Source organism: Ruditapes philippinarum, unplaced genomic scaffold (genome assembly GCF_026571515.1).
Source record: "Ruditapes philippinarum isolate M1 unplaced genomic scaffold, ASM2657151v2 ctg7185_1_1_1_1, whole genome shotgun sequence".
NCBI classification, from domain to species: domain Eukaryota; kingdom Metazoa; phylum Mollusca; class Bivalvia; order Venerida; family Veneridae; genus Ruditapes; species Ruditapes philippinarum.
Window position 1 is genome coordinate 28,912 of NW_026854694.1, and position 18,386 is coordinate 47,297.

General features: G+C 32.1%; 2 protein-coding genes across 2 annotated transcripts; one reads left to right on the forward strand and one right to left on the reverse strand.

Moving 5' to 3' along the window:
- Positions 1 to 163: 163 nt before the first annotated feature.
- Positions 164 to 1,556, forward strand: LOC132740767 (acetylcholine receptor subunit beta-like). Its single transcript, XM_060728749.1, has one exon. It carries the CDS (start codon positions 295 to 297, stop codon positions 1,480 to 1,482), a length of 1,188 nt encoding a protein of 395 aa, XP_060584732.1. The 5' UTR covers positions 164 to 294; the 3' UTR covers positions 1,483 to 1,556.
- Positions 1,557 to 4,128: 2,572 nt separating this feature from the next.
- Positions 4,129 to 16,990, reverse strand: LOC132740768 (uncharacterized). The gene is made up of 12 exons (XM_060728750.1): positions 16,982 to 16,990; positions 15,852 to 15,880; positions 15,170 to 15,276; positions 12,531 to 12,609; positions 11,090 to 11,180; positions 9,837 to 9,928; positions 9,258 to 9,328; positions 8,411 to 8,479; positions 8,028 to 8,075; positions 6,024 to 6,087; positions 5,204 to 5,307; positions 4,129 to 4,435 (listed from the first exon to the last, which is right to left on the reverse strand). The coding sequence occupies exons 3-12, from the start codon at positions 15,241 to 15,243 to the stop codon at positions 4,405 to 4,407; spliced, it is 723 nt and encodes a 240-aa protein (XP_060584733.1). The 5' UTR covers positions 15,244 to 15,276; positions 15,852 to 15,880; positions 16,982 to 16,990; the 3' UTR covers positions 4,129 to 4,404.
- Positions 16,991 to 18,386: the final 1,396 nt, after the last annotated feature.

Sequence of the window (18,386 nt, forward strand, 5' to 3'; positions counted from 1 at the left end):
AAAATGATACCTTTGTCCATTCATGAAGAACAATTGTATTGTTTTAAATATGTACATTATTACATTTAATGCACAATTACAAAAGCTTCTACTTTATTTTGTTACTAATATTATTTTCAAAATTAAATTCTTTTCAAAATCACTTATCTGTGAAGTTGTAAGATTATACTTATATATGCTTTTGTATTCGGTAGATACAAACAAAACCTTTAATTAAGGTTTGGTTAAAGATTTAAACGATTTTCTCAAAATTCTAAAACCACTTTTTAAAAGAGAGAACATATATTCGCCATAATGACGTTCGCTCTTGTGATTTTATTCTGTGGAACGCTCACGTGGAATTCCGCGGATGCAGTTACTGCAGAAGAAATGCGCACGCATCTCAGCACAACATTGTCATCAACTTATTACACCTACGTCCGGCCGGTAATAGACCAATCAACGGTTGTGGATGTTAGCGCAGACCTGTACCTGATTGGGATAAATAATTTTGATAACTCGGAGCAGAAGCTAACCACTACTGCATATTTGGAGATAACGTGGACAGATGAAATTATAGCCCGGGACTGGCAAAACAACGGTGTTGAGACGATATATGTTCCACAAACAGATGTATGGATTCCCGATTTAGCACTGCAAAATGGGTTTGAAACCCTAACTGGCCTTGGAGACAAGTTCCTGTACGTCAAAGTAGAAAAGTCGGGCGCAGTAACATGGCGGCCATATCAGGTATTTGAAAGTGCTTGTGAAGTCGATGTTACATATTTCCCCTTTGATAAAACAATGTGTGAATTAAAATTCGTTATCTGGAGTAATACTAAAGACAGTGCAACAATAAGAACAGGAACTGTGGGTATGAACACTGAACTCTATGAAGGCAACGCCGCCTGGAATTTACTGTCAGCTACATCATCTAACTTTACGACGTCCAAATCGACCGGAGTTACGTTCTCGATCGAAATCAAGCGTAAACCATTACATTACCTTATCAATATTATGATACCCGTGATCCTGCTTGGTTTACTAAACGTGTTTGTATTCGTTCTCCCTGCATCATCTGGAGAGAAAACCGGGTTTTCCGTCACAGCGTTTTTATCTTTCGCAGTGTTCTTAACTATAATCAGTACGGAGCTTCCAAGAAATTCTACGACAGTGTCTACATTCAGTGCCTACCTCGTTATTATGACACTTGTGAGCACGCTCATGGTCGTTGTCACCATTATCCAACTTCGTATCTTCAACCGCGCAGACGACACACCGATTTCCCGCTTCTGGCATAGCATCGAGAGTTGCGTTCGACGAGTCCAGTGCGCAATATGTGTCGGAAGCGGTCACGTGGCTATGGAGAAGGCAAACGAGGAAACTACGTGGCAGAGCGTCACCGACGCAATTGATTTCGTTGGATTCTACGGTTTTGTAATATTTATGGTTGTTTTCACGTTTATAATTCTGTTAGTCTCGACAATTGGAGGCAATACATAAAATAAACGCTTTTTTAACAAACGATACATGTTTGTTAACATCATTTATGAATTAATACTTATTTGTTCTGTTTAGTATTTGGTCATATAACCTTATCACATGACTTACAAACCATAGTATTTTCTATATACAAGTGAAACAACGATGTATTAAGTATCATGCTATAATCTACGATTTTGTTTATACAGAATTTATTTTAATTTATCTAAGTTAGATTGTGTAGGAAGCTATAAACATATAGATACACTTTCGAATCCGTTTCTGGAATCAACCAGTACTGAGCGCAAGAGTGTAAATTAAGTTTCTTGCTCAAGGAAACGACGGCTTGCCTCTGACAGGGTTTGAACCCATTAGGCTAGCGATCATTAGACTACTAGTCCGACGCGTTTAACGCTCGGCCATGCCGCCACTCAATTCTTAAATTTATGGAAATCGATTAAGTTGTATGCTGTTTGCAAGCTGGAATTTTGACTGAATCGATATATGTGTGTATTGTTATTTTTTATTATTATTTTGATAAAATAGCATCTCCTGTTACGAACTAATTGTGTGGAAAAAAATTTTGTTACTGTTTTTTTTTAAATAATATCTTAGTATAATTACTATACCACACACTGTTATCATATTGTAATGTTTACTCAATTATCTATTGTAGTCATTTACACATTTTTGCACATGCCGTTTAAAGTAGATTGATCTTCAATATAGGGTTTTCAGATATTGATAAAAAAACAACACTTGAAATGTATCATTTATATATTCTTATAAAATATTATTTGCAAAAGAAATTGTTGATTAACTTCTAAGGCATTAATTATGATCATTTATATGATGGACAAACAATAATATTTTGTTCTATTGATTTTTATTATCTGCCGTATAGATATATGTATGTATAATCGGACCATGTATCTCAAACTTGCCAACAACATCCATGTGTAATTATTTCCGGTTTATTGTTACATCTAATACTAAATACTATCAACATGATTATTCATTGTATGAAATACCTCTCATCATAAACCATTTCACTTTAAATATCACCGACGCATCTGCAACCAGGTCTACAGACACATCGACTCTTATCAAAGTCAAACCGTGCCAACTTTTTTTTAATAAAAGTAACCTTAAGAACCCCAGTGCATTATTCAAAGCACGAGCATATGAGTAAATCCGACTATCTTTATGCGCCAAAACAAATACACCTCATTACATTGCCTCATTTTCCCCGCCATACAGCTGTCGTTACTACTGAATGCTGCGATGTTATGTAAGTAGTCCTACAAAGAAAATCGTCAGGAACTCGGCAAATGTGGGGTTTCCGGTTCAATCACACGATTAACGTTATAACTTTACGGTGCATAGCCGTTTGCAATAAGTTGTTTGAGCTTATCGTATTATGTACGAAATTGTAATTGTAAAAAATTGTACCGCGGGGTTAGCTAGGGGAAAACCCCATATTTGACGAGTTCCAGAGTTTTCTATTATCCTCGAATCAGACAGGTCTACGGTAAAGATGGAATTTGCCAAGGCCCAAGGCCGGACAATGTCGCTTCATTTCTATATGGATTTAAACTCACTTTCATGCTGAACAAACAGACTTTAGAAATTTACCTAGTTTAACCAATTTTCTTATACTAGTTTGTAATACCATAAAAAATATATTTCGAGTTCACAGCTTAATATTGATGTCAGGTGGCATACATTAAGAAAATTTTCAAGACAGTAAATAACCCGATTAAGACGTATGTTGAAAATAAATCCATTTTGCATAAAAGTTGGCCTTCTTAGTTTACCCATTATCATTTAAAGTATAATGTAAGGGGAAGCAACTAGTATCACATTTAAGGAATTAACAATAGAAAATATATGTAAACAAACGTGAATTTGAACATCAAGCTTTCATAAACTTGAAACTTTGCCAATAATCTAGAAACTCAATACATTTTTCTCACTTGTTAAATGCTTTACTACAATTATTTGTTCATTGCACATTTATTATAAATAAATAAATAAAAATGTACATACGTTATAAAAAAATCTTGATTGCGAATTGAAAATAATTCATTATTAGTTTTTAAAAAACGGTAAGTATGCTAAATTCATGAAATTCACTCGTTCTGCTTTGAATTGCAAACCAACGATTATTAATGTGAAGTATTTATCATCTTCAAATTATAAAATTAAGCAGTCAACACAATACATGTATTCTTTACTGGATTAAGGTCCTAAAATAAATGATAAACCCTATAAAAGATATCAGAATAATTTGACTTTCATAAATTCATTGCTGCATATGTGGTTTATTTCTTTCTTTGTTTGAGAATAAAGATAAAACTTATTCCGGACCCCATTGACAGGCACCCGAATTCCGGGACAATCCCAAATGTCCGGGACATTACAGCTTGTAGGGGCAAAGGAAAGACAGTGTTTTTGCTAGTATTGAATGGCCAATATAAACAGTTATAAAATCATCAATAAGTTAGATCAATAGGTCTGTTACCTATAATGATTAAACTTGAGCTACAATTATTCACCCAAACACTTAATAATATCGATTAAGATTCAACAGACTATTCACTGAATCAAGAATTTACATTTTATTTTCATTTTTTTCAAAATATTGAAATTTCAATTGCATGCCACTAATTGTTTCTTTATTTATTATAAAATATACACATCACATTTCAGTTAACACTTTTCATTATATAACATTTATTTTTCTTTATAAAGTTATATTCATTTCATAATGGTCATTTCTTACCAACAAAGGTAACAAAACCAACAAAGTATCATTATAAAAACATGTTGACAACTTTCAAAAGTGTAGTATGCTAAATTTGTTAGTTGATAAATATCAGCGTCTTATTGAACTATGTCCGTTGTGATACAACAACTCTTTAAAGACAGTTTCGAGTGTGGCTATACCTCAAAGACTTCTTCCAATTCTTTCCTGAAATCAAACAATTAAAAATGACACCAATGAAGATACTGACATATGATGAATGGTTTAAAAGTCATCAACTTTCATCACTAAGCTACTGCTGTCCTCTGGACAGAGATAGAACAGACATATAGAAATACGTCTGTCACTCATAACATATCAGCAGATAAATATATAAGCAAAACATTATTGAATGCATCAAAATGTATGTACCAATTATACCAACATTTTAAACAGGACATTTGCATTAAAATGATCACAACAAAAAAGTGTGCTTGCGACCAGCATGGATCCAGACCAGCCTGCGCATCGTGCGGCAGTCTGATCAGGATCCATGCTGTTGGCTATCAACTTTGTAATAGGGTTGGTAAGCGAACAGCATGGATCCTGATCAGACTGCGCGGATGCACAGGCTGGTCTGGATCTATGCTGGTTGCAAACACACTATGTTGGTTTTGTGGTGACGGGGCTCAAATATTTCTTTCTATAAAATCATTTTAATTCAGATATCTTTTTGCCTGTTTCACACTAGGGACAAATACAAGTCAAACAAAGTCAAAGGTTTCCCCAAATTAGTACATGTTCAAACTAAATGCATATCATATTGCCTTTCTTTCCATCAATTTTCATTGGTCGTAATCATAAAAAAACTTCAAACTGCCTTGAAAAATTGCCATAACATATTTGCTGCAAGTTACAAAATATTATCGCAATTTTTTTTTACATGAATTGGGTTTTTTAGGAACATAATAAAATTATCAAAACAAATGTACGTACATCTCAGAATCATCAAGGCATTCTATCAAAATATTTCTATTGTCAGATATAACCTGTGCAGCTGCCATTGTATCTTTTGCTTCACTAGGCAGTTTGCAGAAACTCTGAAAATAACACAAACAATATCTTAAACAAAAACTATTCCATTAACTCAATCAGGAGAGGATTGGATTTGTAATTCAGAGGTTGTGTGTGGGTGGGTTGGTTTTACTTAGCACCAACACAGTAGAGGTCATATGGCGACTTTCTGACTTACTTATGGAGAAAAAACTTCAGACGACCATCCATGCATTATCTCAGGCATGATTTGACACTGATGCCACTTGTCTCTCACAGGTGATTCTGAAATCTTACTTGATGAGTTGTCAGTCAATTCCTAAGAAATTGGTAATTACTGTTTAGTTATCAAGGAAAGCCAGTGAGGTGGATTGACCATCAAGATATGAGCAAAACCAATTTGTTTGTTTGTTTGGGTTTTACGTCAACCAACACAGTATAGGTCACAAAACCAATTTAATCAGCAGAAAAACAAGAAAAGCAGACAAACAAGAACTAGTAAATTTGTTGAACTGAACTGATATCTCTGTCATATTATTCAAATCATCTGATTGAAGTTTCTTATAGTATCATGTACCTCAGAATACGAAAGAAAATTTGGTGTCTTGACTTAGATATTACAATGTCCTTAAAAGTAAGCAAAGTCAAGCAAAATAGCTCTAACAATGAAGGACATCCTTCTGAGAAATAAAAAAAATAATTATTATTATGACATTCATGAAGATTTAATATGTAAATGATAACACTACCACATTTTGCTTACCATTATCTTAGGAACATCTTTCTCTAAAATTGACATCTCTAACACATCTCTCAAAAGTTCACCCCTAAAATATCAACAGATCATATTAAACTTCACTTATAGACACTATATACTTATTTTATATGTACTTAGTACAAACTAGAACTGCCACTATCATGGCGTGAATACCCCCGCATACCACTTTGTCAGAATCAACAGTGGCCATTTAGAGCTCAAGGACAACCTCCCTGCCAAATCTGAGGTTACTAAGCCAGTGCTTTGCTAAGTTATGTATTCTACATGATTCAAATGTGAAAATGTCAAAATCAATACACTGCGGACAGGCATTCTTTAGCAATTGAGAAGAAAAGCTTTTTTTGTCAAGGTCCCTGTGACCTTGACCTTTGATCCAGTGACCTCAAAATCAAAAGGGGTCATCTACTAATCATGACTAACCTCCATTCCAAATATGAAGACTGTGGGTCAAAGGCTTCTAAAGTTATTGGGCAGACAAGCTTTTTATAGTCAAGGCCCCTGTGACCATGACCTTTGACCTGGTGACCTCAAAGTCAATAGGGGTCATCTGCTAATCATGACCAACCTCCATGCCAAATATGAAGACTGTGGGTCAAAGGAATCTTAAGTTATTGGACGGACAAGCTTTATGAAGTCAAGGCCCCTGTGACCTTGACCTTTGACCTGGTAACCTCAAAGTCAATAGGGGTCATCTACTAATCATGACTAACCACCATGACAAATATGAAGACTGTGGGTCAAAGGAATCTTCAGTTATTGGACGGACAAGCTTTTAAAGTCAAGGCACCTGTGACCTTGACCTTTGACCTGGTGACCTCAAAGTCAATAGGGGTCATCTACTTATCATGATTAACTTCCATTCCAAATATGAAGACTGTGGGTCAAAGCAATCTTAAGTTATTGGGCGGACAAGCTTTTTGAAGTCAAAGCCCTTGTGACCTTGACCTTTGACCTCAAAATCGATAGGGGTCATCTACTAATCATGACTAACCTCCATGCCAAATATGAAGACTGTAGGTCAAAGGAATCTTAAGTTATTGGGCGGACAAGCTTTTTGAAGTCAAGGCCCCTGTGACCTTGACCTTTGACCTGGTGACCTCAAAATCGATAGGGGTCATCTACTTATCATGACTAACCTCCATGCCAAATATGAAGACTGTAGGTCAAGGGAATCTTAAGTTATTGGGCGGACAAGCTTTTTGAAGTCAAGGCCCCTGTGACCTTGACCTTTGACCTGGTGACCTCAAAGTCAATAGGGGTCATCTACTAATCATGACTAACCTCCATGCCAAATATGAAGACTAAAGGTCAAAGGAATCTTAAGTTATTGGGCGGACAAGAAAAAACCGACGGACAGCCGGACGGACATACCAAAATTTGATGTTTATGAGGCAAATGAGCTCATAAACACCACCTGGACCAACGTCCATAAGCAAAATAAGCTCATAAAGACAAAAAATAATAATAATCAAGTGTTGGCTCGGACGGCCGGACAACCTGATTCCAGTATACCCCCCTTACAACTTTGTTGTGCAAGGGTATAATTACTTATAGCTATTAACCGTCAAGTGTCGGCAGCATAGCCTAGTGATTAACGTGTCAGACTAGTAATCTAATGATCACTAGTTGTAGGGGTTCAAACCAAACAGGGGCTAGACGTTGTTCACTTGCACAAGAAACTTTAAACTCATTCGTCAGTACTGGTTGGTTCTAGGAACGGATTCAAGACCGTGTCTTTAAACTGAAAGCTTCCTACACAATCAAACTAAAATAAATTCTGTATAAACCAACTGTCATGTTATTTTGTTGTTGTTGTTCTCCATAATACAATAAAATGTCAACTATACAAAAGTAGTTTCAAAATCACTGAACAAAATCGGCATAGTACGGGTTTTAAGTTAATGAAAAAATACATACAATGACTGACAGGCAAATTAACCATAAATAGATAACTATTATTTTCATGAAATAATATTTTATTTTTCTTACTTTATAAATCCTTGCATTCCATTCTGATAAATATACATCGCAGACTCCCTATCAAAATGATAAAGTATATATATAGATTAGAGTAAATAACAAAAGCATGAAGTTTATATTATGTATTTTATAGATATAAATAAATAAGCCTGAAGAGTCTCACTTTTAATATTCTTTTTTGTAATTTAAACCACCTAGTTATGAATACAACTAAGACCAATTTATAACTTTTGTATAGGATCTCTAATGAAGTTTTTTACAAAATCTACACAAAGGATAAACTGAGTTTGGGAAAAGCTAAGGAAAACAAAATGATGAACACCAGCCTATCAGAAACACTGTGTCAAGTGACTGAAAATTTAGAAACAGTTCAACAAGAAAACTAAACTTACCAAGCCAAGTCCAGGTTCTTATGGTTGACAAATATTCTTGTTAGTCGATTACCAATCTCAGTAAATTCACTGAAAATATATATTATACATAAATATGATACTTTACTATGTTGTAACAACTGTTAAAAGTAAGTGTCAGCATTGTGAACTTTTTGCAATGATCAAGTGGTATATTTTTCTTTAAAAAGAGGGAGATTTTAGAATTTGCAATAAACAAAGAAGAAAGTTCTAATATCAAAAAGTTTTGTGAAAATACCCCTTATTTTAAGAAAAATCTTTGAAAATATGACTGCAGAATGTGGGAAGTCTCCCGCTTACAGTTGGAGAGTTCACATGTATGAAGTGTAAGTAGGAACTACACATCAAACACCGCGTCATTTTATCTCTATTAAAGAGTATACAATTTTCGGTACTACAGTACCTTCATTAGGAACCATGAATATGTTACAACAACCACTTAAATGGATGGATGATATCTGACTCATTCATGGAGATTAGTGGTAATTTCAAACACAAGAAAGTTTGTTTGTTTATCTGACTTTTATGACAATTTTGATATCTCACAGATCTTTCTACATCAATTTCCTGGATAACCAACCAGTTATTACCAATTTCTCAGTATGCAAAAACGTGGTTTTAATAAAATGCCTAACTGGCAGAACAGTAGTAAACTATTTGGTGTAAAAATATCTTGTATCAATAATCCTATAATAAGATGTAAGACAAGTACTTTGAACACTTAATATCTTTTAACACGTTTTTTTTTGTCAAGAAGACCAAGTGACAAATGACACATTTATGGATTCAGAATCATACATTCAGTAGATCACTCATCTTTGATACTCACATTGCAGGGTTTCTTGTTGTTTTGCTCTCCTCAAACAACTCCTTGGCTATTAGAACAAAGTCTTCCCTAAGCTGTAATAAATAAAGGCAAACTACACTAGTCAACATAAATGAACAATTTAATGAACATGACAATAGATATAAGGATGTTATATGTACATGTATCATGCAATAAATACTTTTTTCAACCGAGTTTATCTAAGAAGAACATCAGGGAGACTGGACAAACCCTTCTGAAATACTTTCAACTGATAATGCAATTTGAAAGTTAATATAAAGTAATTCATTTTTACATTTCATATGAAATTTAACATGTAATACTGTTACCCAATTTACATTTGCCAATACAAATTTCCATTTTTTGCCACAGACTGACAAATTATGAATATTTTATATCACGTTTTTTCAACTTTTTTGTAGAAAACAAACACGCAGATGTGCAAATCAGAGTGTTTTGTTAAAAGAATGTTCTAAAAGGACTTGCTTGACAATAATCTTCAATGATTTAGAGGTGGTTGACGTGGGTAAATAATAAATAAATGAATAGAATGTTTCAACATCATCATTTCACACTACATACCTTTTGGTTGTCATTGTAATCTCCAAACATATCTAGAAATTTCTGCAGTAAATCTTTATCTACCCATTTAGATTTTACATAGTAAGCTAGATCTGAAATAAGAAAAAAAACACAAGAATACAAGAAAGTAACTAACATTGCAAGTTGAAAAATAAGGATAATCAAATTTTAGGAATTCTTCTATAGAATATTTAACATCCAAGGCTAATTCACAGCCTAGTTATTACCCGCCATTTATTGCCATTGTGAAATTGCCTTTCCAATTTTAAATAACTGGTATTTCTCTGCTTTGAAATCAACGACCTAATTAAGTTTCTCAGTTGTTGGCAAAAAACTAATAAGAGCTTCAACTGCATGTTATAAATATTACAATGCAGTATAGCCCTATGTCAAGGTCACACAATTTAACAGGCAATCATAAAGTTTAAAGTGGCCGTCAGCTTTTACTTTTCTGTTGGAAAAACAATTCTGTGTTGTTTCAAACTAAGTAATTCAGTAATTTTATCTTTGAGCCTTCTTCAAAACAGCGTACTGAGAGCTATTTATAATGTATCAGTGACATTCGTTTCTAAAAATATCAGATCGGGAAACAAAGCATCGGCTTTATGAATTTAAATATATAGAGAGCTGACTGGTAGATAACAGGTATCAAGGGGTTTCCTTATTAGTTTACATATTTCATTGTTAGCAAATTTCATTTTCCACCATAATTCTTTTGATTTGACAATTATATGAAACGATTGATGTAAGAATAACTTATTTAACCTTAATAAAAGCTGAAGGTTGCTTTATAGTTAATTGAGATCACAGATCCAATCATTTCAATACAATAAGGATCTTTTTCTCAAAACAATCAGACATCTAGCAAAAAAATTTATTCTTGAAGAAATGATATTTTTCACTTTAAGGGAAATGGTGACAGAGCCAATGGAGAGGGGAAAAATGGCATCATAGAGGGAAAAAGGTCGAAATTCAGAAGCAGATTAAACAGTCCATTTTAAGTCAATATATTTTTTTTTATATAAGTCTATAACTTTTTCAAACTACAATGTCCATTTTGTCTAAAAAAACGCTATTGCATAATTGAAAAAATGAATTTAGAAAAAAAAAATTTAAGGGGAATATTTTTCAGAAACAGGGAAAAAATATATACTTTGGATGAGGAATATGGCCAAATACGACCCAATATTGGCACAAGACCATTACTCTGTCACATGAGATATTTAATACTATTAGTAAAGGTAATAACAAACCTTCCCAAAGCTGTGGCAAATACTGGTATGCACTGTGTGTTTCAATGTTATCTAAAACTGCCAGTATAACAGGAAAAGTTAAAGAACTATTCTGAAATAAAAATATTTTTTTAATAAAAAAAAACAAAAAACAAGTGCTATGTTATATATGGTAATTCCATTGTCAAAGGTTTTTGTTAAGTACATGGCACCTTATAATTTTTAATTTTCAAGTGTTTATTTATATGAAATACATCAATGACTTTGCGCTAAATCAGGAATAATACAAAACGTAGTTACAATATTAGAGTGCCCCTCACTTACTTTCATATGTATATTTTACATGTATCTTGGTGTTATGAAATAGACAAAGTTTATCAGAAGGCACACTCAATGTATAAGGCAAGTCTTAAAATTATCTTTGTCCCCCCCCCCCCCCCCAAACCCCACACACTTACCCAATGACCCATGACAATTTGGGTAGGGTAGGTAGGTCGGTAGATATTTTTTATATCCAAAATAATTTTTTTCTGTCAAAATTATACGGAGTTCAAAACAAGTTGTGAATGTTTAGCATCTGTTTAAAAGGTAAGAACCATATTTTCAGTTTTATCAAACATATATCTCAGTTTGTAATATACAATCAAAGAAACATGAGATAGATATAAATATGTGATTCTCATTGCCACAGTTAGTAAAATAACATATTATTTTTTCTAGTCAATAACTTTTTGGGTAGCTGTGATTTCTGTCAGTAGGTAGCAGGAGGGGAAACAACCAATATTCTATTTAAGGAATTAACCATTTAAGATTTTTCAAAAATATGCTCAAGGAACAAAGGAAGAAATAGTATGCTAAAATGACAAACATAACAAAAACTTAAAACTTAACCAAAGTGTGATGCCAATGCCAGGGTGAGTATCAAATAATAGACCTTAAAGTAGATTAGTCTACAAAGGGCATTTTTTTCATAAGTATTTCAAATATTGATAAAAACGAAAGAAATGTATCATTTCAAAATTCTTATGAATAATTGTTTTAAGAAGTAAATGTTGATAAAATTAGTATAGTTAGTATGAACGGATAATAATATTTTGTTTAAAAGTATCTGCTATGCAAATATATGTATTAATATTGTATCATGTTTAACACACTTGCAAACAACATCCATATAATAATTATCATTCTTTAATGGTTTGTCATTATGTCTGATACTATTTACAATCAACTTAATTATACATTGAATTACAGACTTTGCATTATAGACAAATCCACTTTTAAACTATTCCAAAAACAATATTTTGCTACTTAACTTCACAACTGACTAACCTTTTATCAAAGATGAATTCTAACTTTATTATGTTAACCATTTCACATGATGGTAACTTTATTAAAGGTGTCTACAATTTTATCTTATTTTAACTCATACAGAGTCAAGTTCTTTTTTCTATTTTTTACTTACATAAGTATTTTCTTTATTGTAGAATTCCATCAATTTATCAGAGTTCTCTGTCAAAGCATACATTCTAAGCAGGGTACCACTGTATTAAATAAAAATGAAACAATACATCATTACATAAGTGACATAAGTTTTATTTTAGATTATTTAATAACATTTTTGGAATGTTTTTTAAAAATATCAAAAAAAGTTTAAAGGCCCATTATGCTCCAGAAATGCTTTTAAATTTTATTTTTTTGAAAAAAAACTTATCTTTTAGGTATACTGGTCATAGTTTCCAGAATTTCCACTATTGGCAAGTACAATAAATACCTTAAACTTCAGTTGCTTTTGTTAATTATTAGTAAAGTTTTAAGTTATGTAATTTGGTATGGAAATCAAAATAGTACTTGGTTTACATTTTGCTATTTGTATGACAAATTATTTCACATTCAATACCACTTTCTTCAGGTGATAAGTCTCTAACATACTCTAAACCATTATCAAAACATTATAAAACTTATGTATATCCATTTCTGAAGAAAGAAAAGTTAGTATGTTTCTGAGGCATAGAATGCCTTATGATTATCCTAAACAAGAGCTGTCGGTAGGACAGCATGCTCGACTATTCTAAGTGCTTGATAGTAAAAGAGCCTTGATAATGTTAAATTTTTTAAGTTCACAAAGGGCTAATTTTTTTTTATAAATTCATGTTATAGACCTTAGAGAGAGTCTAATTATACAGTATTGGCTCGACTATTCGGAAGGAAATGTCACAAGGGTGTTTTATTGAGTACAATAATATTAATTACCTATGAATACATAAATTTGACAGAAAAGGTACAAAGGCTTGTTATTAAGATGTTTTATCAAGTAAATCACTGCTTTATTATCATGAATGCATAAAATTTTCCCAAAAAAGGCACAAACCCTTCAGTAGTTGATGATATAACAGCTTACAAGCAAAACTTTACCTCATGAATTCTAAGTTGAAAAAAGGTGAGAAAAATCCGCCTAAATGCAAGATAGAATTATGGATCTTTGTCAGTGACCTACAATTATGACCCTAAATCATATGTGAAGTTTTTAAATAAATATCTTTATTAGTTATTGAGATATTTAAAACTTGCATGTAAACATTAACCAAGAGACTAAGTATAAAAGGGGATATGAATCAGCCTTAATGCAAGATAGAGTTATGGAACTTGGTCAGTGACATACAATTATGACCTTCCAATTATGACGCTAAGTGCATGTGTAAAGTTTCAAGTAAATATCTTTGAAACCTTTAACCTTTAACCAAAATTTCTAAGTTTCAAAGGGGCAAAATAATTCTGCAAATATTGCAGGCAGAGTTATGCAATTTTGCAAACTGATGTACATTGTTACTATAAAAAAAGTATTTTAAATTTCAATTGAATATCTCAAGCAATAATTGAGACATTTGACTTTACAAAAAACTTTAACCAAAATTCTAAGTTCCAAAGGGCATAATTTTGTTTAATATTGTAGGCAGAGTTATCCAACTTTTCAATCTGATGTACCTTGTTACTATAAATAAGGACTGTAAGTTTTAATTGAATATCTCAAGCAATAATTGAGATATTTGACTTTACAAAAAACTTTAACCAAAATTTCTAAGTTAAGAAGGGGCATAATTCTGTCAATATTGTAGGCAGAGTTATCCAACTTGTCAATCTGGTGTACCTTGTTATTACAAATAAGTATTGTAAGTTTCAATTGAATATCTCAAGCAATAATTGAGATATTTGACTTTACAAAAAACTTTAACCAAAATTTCTAAGTTAAAAAGGGAAATAATTCTGTCAATATTGTAGGCAGAGTTATCCAACTTGTCAATCTGATGTACCTTGTTACTATAAATAAGTATTGTAAGTTTCAATTGCATATCTCAAGTAATAATTAAGATATTTGACTTTACAAAAAACTTTAACCAACGCAGACGCCGACGCGGACGCTGACGCCGACGCCGACGCAGGCGACTACAATAGCTCTCATATTCTTCGAATAGTCGAGCTAAAAATGAAGTTTATGTGATAGATAAATGATCTATTAAAATGATCAACTATCAAGAAGGGAGCACTCTGTGGTTTTATAAAGCATATTCAAAATGTATGTAACAGAAAGCGGCCGACCAAGGAGCACGGCACTCCATTTTTCTCAGCACTGGACCTTCACCTTTTGACTCAAAATTGGCTGTGACAGGCAGCTGCAACTCATCAGGATAAATCCACATATTAAATTTTTTACACATCTCATATTTCAGTGGCATAAATATTGCCATATGACGATAAACAAAAACTTAATCTAAAAAGCTAATGAATGTCATGAGGACCTGGAAAAGAGTGTAAAACTCATCAACATATATTAATATACATGTACAAAGTTTGAAGTTCCAAAGTGAATGGTGGTTTTGTTTACAAATTCATTTAGAATCCCATTATGCACAAAGAAGTTATGAACCATATATGAAGTATATACTTTTTTTAACAAACACACCACATGTTCTGTGCAAAAAAAAATGCCTTCAAATGAAAAAATGTCAAAATGAAATGAGTTGAAACCACATTGACAGATAGAGATAAATAATTTAACATATAAATCTAGTATGGTAAAGGTATGACAGGTACCGCACTACTTACAAGAAGTTCTCGTCCTCAAAGAATGATGTAGAGATGTAGTTGTAGCCCATCTCTTCCCGTACATTATACAACATCTCCGCAACACCTATATCGTTAAACTTTTTACACTGAAAGTAATTTCAGACATAAAGATTTGATATGTATTAAAAAACAATATTTTGCGTATTTAATACCTTAACATTTAGTTTGTTGTTATTTTAAGTCCCATTGAAACTGTAAAAATTGTATTTATGGTGACTTTCCAGCTTGTACTGTAGAAGGAAGACATTAGGTGCACCTCTGTGCACCATTTCAGGCACAAGTCGGCACATGTGTAAAACCAATTTTCCATAAGCTAGCTAGATAGCTACCTTACAGACAGGAATCAAAAGTCCCCGTTAGGTTTCAAACACAATACCATTAGGAGCAGTTGATTTAACGTCATAGACTTTAACCACTTGGGCATGGTGGCTCCTTTTGCACAATGTCATCACTAGTAAAACATAAGTAATGTGTAAGAATAATAACCTTTGACTGATTGAAATTTAGGAAGCATTTTTATAAGTAACCATGAACTATAATTTAAGTGACTGAGAAAAAACTTTGACTGGTTCTACATGCAGTTATTTAGGCAGATCTTTATGACTATGTAGTAAAGAAGTAAAATGTTAAGCACAAAAACTGATAAAAACCGTGTACTTACTTCCTTCAGTGCTTCAAATAAAAAGTGTTCTGAAATGGCAAATATACTCGAGGATTATATGAAGAAATACAGCTGTTGTTTACTTATACAGCATAGATATCAAATAAGTTGAAAGGCACACCTTAGATTCATTCTCATTTTCATGGAATGTTTTGAAATGTTTTTTAAAGTAAAATATTGTCAGTTGAACAAAGAAAGTAAAATACACATTGCAAATGGACAAAAAATATACATAAATAACCAAAAATAGGTAAAAATATGCAAAAATAGCCCTTAGTGTGTTAGTCACACAACAGAAATATGGTGATAAACACTGCAAAATCGGTCATTAATTGCATATGAGAATACAGAAATTCCATATAGAATGAAAATTATTTCTTGACTTGTGAACATCTTTTAATTTTCTTAAAATCTTAGTACATTTTTCTCAAGGTTGATTTTCTTAAAATGTTTTGGCTCATTTGGAGGCATGGAGCTGCAAACTGATATGTAAAACAATATAACAATATGATATTTTTCTGGTTTATGTTAAGCTTTTAACACACATTTTGGGGTAGTATCTCAGCTGTTGATTCACTGAACATGTGATCCTGGATAACTAACCAGTAATAATAAACAAATAACTTAACTACTTCACTACAAGAGAGCAACTACTTATCTGACATAAGATATCTAAATCAGCAATGAAACAAATGACCATTAGATTCAGTGTTCACGATCATTTGTCATATAATCAAATAAGTAGAAAACACAATAAACTGATCAGTAAAGAAGACAAAACTACAGCATAAGTTCAAATTATAAGATATTCTAAATTTTTCTACCACGTCCAACAAATCAGTCTCTTAATAAAAAGAATAAGGAATGTGAAACACACGAAACAAAGTGGGTCAGCTTTCAGTAATTTTATCAAAGACATACGTTTCTGATATTCCATAGCCTTCATTAGTCTTTTTTTTATCAATAAATACTTTAAAGAAATTGAAATTTTTGAACTTTGCATTGGGTTGATATAAATTACTCTTTATTTTGAACTTTGCATTGGTTGGATTACTTTAAAAGATAATTCATTTTCACTGTTTAATTTTTTTATTACCACCCATGTTATTATAAATGTTAAGACATATTACCTTTCGGATGATCAAACCCGGTATTTATCAAGCCCCTCGTGCTTCATATACGTTATGATTTCATTTGTATGTCACTGACAATATGAAGACCTGCAGAAAAAAACAGTATTATCTAAACCAACCAAGCTAGTTCTATAAACAAGAGAGCTATAATGGGACCTTTATAACGCTCAAACTGAATAAAGACCTATTTAAAGGCCCAATATTCATTGGCCATATATAAATTATTTTTCGCTTCTTTTGCTCTATGGTAGTTGGTATACTGCGTAGTTATAGTGATTTGGTACATTACACTCTTCACTTATTTAACATTTAACATGCTCTTAATCCATTATTAAAGCATTATTAAATACATATTTGACCTTTCTTAAAAATAAAACAAAAACATTAATTAATTTCTGAGGCATCATGTGTTTTTCAAGAATTTGATAATAATAAAAAATACAAAATTATTCAACATTAATCTACTCCAAGTAAATCCCATAATGTAGAAAAATTTTATAAGTCAATTTTATATACTTCATCATTTCACATTTGTTTTCATAGTAAAGAACATATTCTGTAACTATAACATGGAAAGGAACTTCACAACATTAAAATAAATGTCACATAAAATTTCTTACCTTGTTTGTAAGGTATAGGTTTGTCAGACTTAGGTGGTCGTAGTGCAGATAAAACCAATGCAAATGTTTGCAAAGTGGGCTCTGAAATACAAATGAATTTATCATAAAGCCTATGGTAGATCAATTCAAATCAAATCAAATTTCCTTTCAATAACTATCAATATCTACTATGAATAGAAATGAACTTTAAAAATATTTTAAATTTAGTGCTGTTAAAAAAAAACAAGAATCAAACTAAAATTATAGCAAAAACCAATATAATTTGGGCTAAATTTATTCAAAACCAAAACTTACCCAAAATATTAATACCCTGTATAATTAATTTTGCATAAAACAAAAAGCTGGATGAGTGATGAGTCTAAACGTAATCAAAAATCTGTCATAATCAAAAGAAATACTAACCTTTGGGCATAATCTGTCATAATCAAATCAACATAACCTTGGTCCTAAAAAGCTTCATACAAAAAAAGTACAAAAATTGGTCTAAATTCTGTTCATAAAACAAATACAATTAAATAGCCTTGGTCCTAAACTTCATAATCAACCCAATACAAAAACCATGGTCTAAAGTCTGCAAATCAATCATACAAACCATGGGTTAAATTATGTCATAATAACAACAATACAAACCATGGGTCTAAATTCTGTCATAATAACAACAATAAAACCTATGGTCTAAATATCTTCATAATAACACAATACAAACCATGGTCTAAATTCTGTCATAATAACAACAATACAAACCATGGTCTAAATTCTGTCATAATAAACACCCAAACAAA